Source organism: Agelaius tricolor, unplaced genomic scaffold, assembly GCF_023055355.1.
Source record: "Agelaius tricolor isolate 1412-34295 unplaced genomic scaffold, bAgeTri1.0.p SCAF_3, whole genome shotgun sequence".
Classification (NCBI taxonomy): Eukaryota; Metazoa; Chordata; class Aves; order Passeriformes; family Icteridae; genus Agelaius; species Agelaius tricolor.
In genome coordinates this window covers 29,242,866-29,249,217 of record NW_027269263.1, presented here as the reverse complement: position 1 = coordinate 29,249,217, position 6,352 = coordinate 29,242,866, and the positions used below count along the sequence as shown (strand labels likewise).

Here is a 6,352-nt window from a genome sequence, read left to right as displayed (position 1 = left end):
ATAAGGAATTTTATCAAGTTGCTAAAATGTTTTGTTTTAACATTCTGCTTCTTTCCATTTATTTGTCATAGCTTTTCCATACTGACATGCACGAAACTGTAGTCTTGAGACACAGAGTTTCAGAGACTTGCATTTACCTCAAATAAATTCATCTAGTTCTTTGATGCAGGGACAATGTAAGCAAGTTCTTCTGTTTGCTTAGTAGAGGTAGAAAAGTCAGAATTTATGCCTAATTTTAAAACACTTTAAGGTACGGAGTAGATCATGTACCAGCTTCCAGTGTATCTTGCCAGTTTACAGCACTACATCACCTCCTGTACTCACAGTAAATGGCCTTGTCCAAAAGTTTATTTTGACTGATTTTTTGTTTTCAAGTTCTTTTAGCATCTCTATTCATCTAGTAAATGTCATTCTTTCAGGTAGTCCAGATGAGGAAAAAACAGGCTGTGTTATAGTAAGTGTATTAGGATACCACAGAGAAATACCTTATCAATCTCTTTATTCATAGATTAAAATGTAATGCCATACAGTTCTTAACAATTACTGACTGAAAAAAAATTATCTGCATAAAACAGAAGCAAAACTGAAGGAGACTAATTAAAAAAGCCATCTTGCTTCAACTTTTGAAACGATTACATACAGAATAATATACATATTTACATTACAAGTATATTATATAAATATAATATATATGTAATCTTGTAACCACAATAAATATCAAGGTCTTTTTTAGGCACACAGCATAGAAAAAAATGCAGAATCTGCACAATCCTTAAGATTCTTGGAGTGACTCACTCTAACATTGTTTTCACACTGAAAAAGCAAATATTTTACACAAAATATACAGCCACAGTTTACGCAGTCCCCAGTGAACAGGGAATCTTTGATCATCCTCCTATAAGTCTACTCCTTGATTTTCTAATACTATTGCTCTATACAGCTATTACATAAGAAAATAGTTTGCCGGTTTGTTTTTTACTCAGCTAATAGCCTAAGTAATTATCAGTGCTAATAAAATAAGTACAGCATATCTACATAAGGTATATTACAGGTGTTTACACAAACACAGGTTTGGTGAACTACTACTGAGCTCACCATTAATACTTGGGAGTCAACCTGAAATTCAGCAGAAAGAAATTGATTTTCAATGATATAACCTCAGAAATATTTTATCATTTGAGCGAGACCTGGGCTTCAGAAATAGAAAGCTTTAAATTTAGAAGTTAATTTAAAAATCAAATTCTTGGCTATCCTGGCAGATGTAGGCTGCCATTGCATTTGAATCTTTCCTTCAGTGCAAATAAAAACTCAGAATTTTCTCAACCAGTACGTACTGTCGTGACATTTTAAAGACTGTCACTGTGGAGCACCTGAGATCGCACCCTAGCAAGTGACGCTGACCACTTCTCACAGCAGGGCCGTGATCAGTGAGAGAAGAAACACAGCACTTTTTTTGTTCTGTGGTTACAAATCAGACTCTGGCATGTCAGGCATATCTGCCATCAGGTAGCCAATACCATAACGCCCGTTTGGAGCCGTGTCCAAAGTCGGCGAGCCAGTCTGTTTTCGATATATGTTTTTGCCGAAATTTGGAGACGGCACTTCACTTGGACTCTTCCCATGAATCAGACTTGTATTATCTCCCTCCAGATTAACAGGTTCCTTTATTATCCGACCTCTTTTGTAGGATACAGATGCCAAACTACCAGAACTGTCATCAATAAGGTTGCAACGGCGTACCATGAAGACTATTGGGACTGGCAGTATGGCCAACACCATCAAAGATATACAGACAATCATTCCCCATGTTGGATAGCTGTGGAACTCTTCCGTAGCCTGAGAAACACAACAGAAAAATGATTAATACATCTTTACCAGAAAAATAACAAAAACCTGCAGTCCTCATTGAGGTCTGCAGTTTTCAAGCAGAAAACTCCACGGCACTCACAGTGTGGGCACCACTACAGATCTCAGGTTTGAAGAGTCATGGAGATGTAGGATTGCTATCTTTCAGGCAGTGAGCAGGACTAGAACACTGTTGAACAGTTTTTGAGAGCACTTCAGCAGCACACAAATGAAGATTTTCACTTTAGGCTTTATGCTACATTTCTCTGTAGCTTCCTGATCCTTTAAAGGAATTCCAGAACAGACAAGTGTGCAGTGGGTTCTGTAACTATGCCTGGAAAATTAGCCCCTGTTCCGTAGGCTAATAGTTGGTCTAGACAGGAACCATCTCAGTTATTGCACTTTGCATAAGATCAGGTAAACTGCATTGTTGGGGCACTACTATACCCCACACCTCTGCTGCATCCAGGCATCAACGGCCAACAGGCTCTGCTTGCCTGACTTTGTATGTGGAAAGGAATTGCATGTTTGGTATTCTAAGGTATCTCTCTAATTTTTGAGGGCAAGACTCAAATGTCACAAGAGCATTTTTCTGAGAATCATGTAGCTGTCTGGATAGAGGCAGGCATACTATCAATAGTAAAGCCAACCTCCTGTGTTTATCCTTTACCTGTCTTTGCTGTGACTTACCCCCCAGCTAATTTGGGCAAGTTTTGTTAGATGAATGTCTCTGACATTTTCTCTCTGTCTGTTTTGCATAAAAAGCCTGTAGAAATAGCTGAGGGCTCATGGGCCTACAACTAGCTGAAGTCTTCAGAGATCCCTTGACTAAAATCTCTTTTTGAAGTCGAAGCTCAGAACTGTCTTGCCACTCACCGAGACAAGTTCTTATCAGAGCCAGGTTTTAATACAGCTGCTACACTGTGATATGTGTTCCCAAAGGGAAAGAATTATGACACATAAAAAACCTGATGTGATATCTGAAATGATTTATGCAGTTATCATCTGTTTTCTGCAATAAAATAAGACTTAATGAATATGAACAACCTCTCCCATGATTATGAATTTCTTTATCATTCGTTAGGAAGTAAGCCACCCAGAGCATACAGGTTTGTGTCAATCAGTTATATTTTAAAGCAGAACTGCTTAAAATTAAAAAACTGTTGATTTTACATCAAAGTTACTTGAGATAAAAGCAATCATGTCATTATTTAGGCTGATTTTGAATTTCTAATTGTAACTTTTTTGTCTGCTCATGTGCTTCAAATGCTTCAGATACGATCACAATGATGATGATACTTAAATACAAACCCTACATATACATACCGTATCCTCAATCCAAGCATTGTAACCAGGAGGACTCAATCCCATTTGGACAATGGTAGCTACCAGCAAACATAACAATACAAAGGGTGAAACATACTTCCACATGTAGTAATAATACTGGCTTGGAGAAAACCCCAGCATATCCTTCAGGTCTTCCATAAATCTGTGAAAGGATTAAAATGTTATTGTTAGTGTAGACACTGAGATTTTGAGTACTATAATTGATACATAGCACCCAACCTGAGGGAATCAAGACACTGAAAAAAATGTGCATATAGAAATAGCTGTAGTTTAAATTACTTGATGGGCTGAAAAATAGAGCTTATACTAGTAGTTCAGACCAGACGAACAAAAGGAATCACTGCACAGTACAGTGATTTAGTAAGCTGCTTGCTGGACTGTGCTGAAGATATTTACACTCATATTTCTTTTAGAAGATTCTTTTTTACATTTTCGTCTATTGTCTGCTGGGTTGTTTACCAGCACATCTTACACATGTGTAACATTAATTTTGAACCCACACACGTGCTGCAGTCTGAAAAAAAAACAACTTTATGCATAAGCTGTGCTTTGCATCATATAAGCTGCTGAAATAAAACTCTTCCAAGCTATAAAACTGCTGCCTTTCTCCTCAAATTTTTAAGTTAAGCCATGAACAAAACTCCTATTTTCATACTCATGATGGAGTACATGGTTCCAGAGCCAGTAGAAACAGAGAATGATTTTAGAAATAATACTTTTGGAGTGTGCGCAAGCAATGATTGTTTTAACTCCCTTGTGGTCCCACTCCTTTTTGAAATGTGCATCTCAAAAAAGCTCTATAGAAGGATGTTTTCCAATATTTTTTTACATATATAAAGCTTCTGTCATGTAAACTCTCAGAAAAAAAATTTAACTGCACAGCTTGAGGCATTCTATTGTTTGTTTACACTGAAATAAAACACATCATTAAAAGGAAGCTGAATTTACAAATGGATTGTGCCCTCTACAGGTAGCCTTCTCTTTCTGAGATCTCCAGTTCTTCTACCAGTTAAACATGAATCTGTTATCCTTACTTTAAAGTAGTCTTCCATTGTCACCATCCTACTCATCCTCTTCTAAAAGTCTCCTTTAGCTGAAGCTCCTTATAGCACTGATTACAGTGTGGGAGATTTTCCTTCTTGGCTACAGAAATTCACACGTTGTCTCTTTTCTATAGCACCCTTTGGATGCTATGCTTTAGTTTTCTACTATCTGATCAAAGACTTAATGTCAAATAATTAGACATTCATACAGAACTTTATCTACAGGGAACCCTTGGTACTATCACAGCCAATGGCAGCCTGAGGCTGTTGATGCTGACAGTTTTTGCAAACTGAATTGCTAGGTTTCTGCAGAAACATACATCAGAAGAAATACTAGAAATACTGCAGAGGGAATACTCAGGTGGTCATTATAAATGAGAAACTTGGCTGTTAACTTTTCACTGTATCCTGTCAGAAGCCCTTCTGAAAACATGAATTGCCTGCACTGTGAGTCATAAGCAAAGGATTACCATATTTTAGCTGTGCCTAAACATCAACCTTCTCACAGGTCAGTTGCTGACTTCTGGCATATCTACTTCCATTCACAGTGGAGCTTGGACATTACCAACTTTATAACCAGGTCATCTGTTTTATCTTTTGGTTGCATGTGTAAAATAATCTGTGTGGTGTTTTTATATCTAAATGATCATTTATAGGATTATACATGTGGTCCAAGTTGGAATTCTCCTTGAGCAAGCAAGCAGACCAAGTACTACTTGCATAGTCCAGAAACAATGTCTGAAAACCATAAAATTAAATTTTCTTATAGCTTTGTTTCATTGTGATTAATGATTGCTGATTACTCAGATCAGACAAGTGAAAAGTCAAATGAAACCCCACTCCTTCTATGTCGCACTTTTTCTTCATGCAAAGGAATTACAAACATTTTAATTACTACAACATGTTATTACAGCATGTTCTGTTTAACCTGTGCATGGCATAAGTTATTTTTGATACATACCCTTCTATTCCTTAAGCACGGCATATACTGATCTCACTTACTAAACACATTCTGCTGATTTTAGACATAAAATTAATTCAACAAAAAAAAAGGGATTTATGGTCATTCCTCTTCATCCATCCCCAACAGGTCACTTGACTTCATTGTCAGCTGTGCTGCTTTCAAGTAAGCTTTGACCCTGTTTTTGCTGTCATCTCCTCTCTCACAACTAATGCAAAGAAAAATTAATTGCTATAATGCCCCAAACTCAATTTCGTTCTTAAATTGAAACTTTTTTCTTTTTGCTGCCATTAGAGCTTGCTTTGTTTCTTTCTCAGGCTGCCTGAATACTGCATTGAAATACTCATCCTCATCTGTTGCTTAGACCATGGTTATTTCTGAAATCTTCTTGATGCCTTTGTTAATACAAATTCCCTATACTTTTCTATCTAGCCACCTTTCTAAATTTCTTATTTTGTCTCTTTTGCTGCATTGTCTTGCTTTTGGACCTCTTGCAATTATTCTTTGGGTTTCAGTACACTGTTCTGATGTAGTGTATCTTGCTCCAATCCTGTTCTTAGTAACAGACTAGATTCTGGACCAGACTGTCATGCTTTCTATTTACTTGTATTCCTCTGTAAAATGCAGATGCTTCATACACTTTATTTAAAATAGTAATAATTATTGTAAAGAATGGTGTTGATATGGACAGGGAGATACATTTCCTTCACTTACTTGTCTATTCCATAAATTCGGATGACTGCAATATTCTCCAAAATGACCACGATAAGCAGGGGCAGAGTAGCTGAGTAGTCATCAAACATTGTCACAAAATAATTTCCAGAGCGCTGCACAAAGATCAGGCCAATAAAAAATGCTACCAAGCAGCAGATGACTGGAATAAAGGACAGAAATGTGAGCTATAACTACAACAAAGTTCCATAGACAAGGAGGACCTAATGCATTATTTCATAAAAATCAAGTCAGTAGCATTTTAAGTCCTGATTAAGAGATTAATCAGCAGAGATTAATCAAGTGACTATTTCTCACTAAATGTAATGTAAATGCAGAGGTAAAATAAACCAGTAGGCAAAACATCACATATCATGTTAACTGGTCACCAGCTCAACTTTTGGAATTCAGAAGTGAAAAGAACTTAGAAGTGAAAATACGGGGA

The 6,352-nt window shown here is 36.9% G+C and overlaps 1 protein-coding gene across 1 annotated transcript in view; it reads right to left on the bottom strand.

Moving 5' to 3' along the window:
* Positions 1-482: 482 nt before the first annotated feature.
* The window catches only part of SLC6A15 (solute carrier family 6 member 15), a 36,833-nt gene continuing 30,963 nt past the window's right edge, over positions 483-6,352 (bottom strand). The window contains exons 10-12 of the mRNA XM_071423335.1: positions 5,911-6,070; positions 3,172-3,334; positions 483-1,836 (exon numbers count right to left, since the gene is read on the bottom strand). Of these exons, the coding sequence (XP_071279436.1) occupies positions 1,465-1,836; positions 3,172-3,334; positions 5,911-6,070 (695 nt within the window). The 3' untranslated portion in view covers positions 483-1,464. The remainder of the gene's footprint in view (positions 1,837-3,171; positions 3,335-5,910; positions 6,071-6,352) is intronic.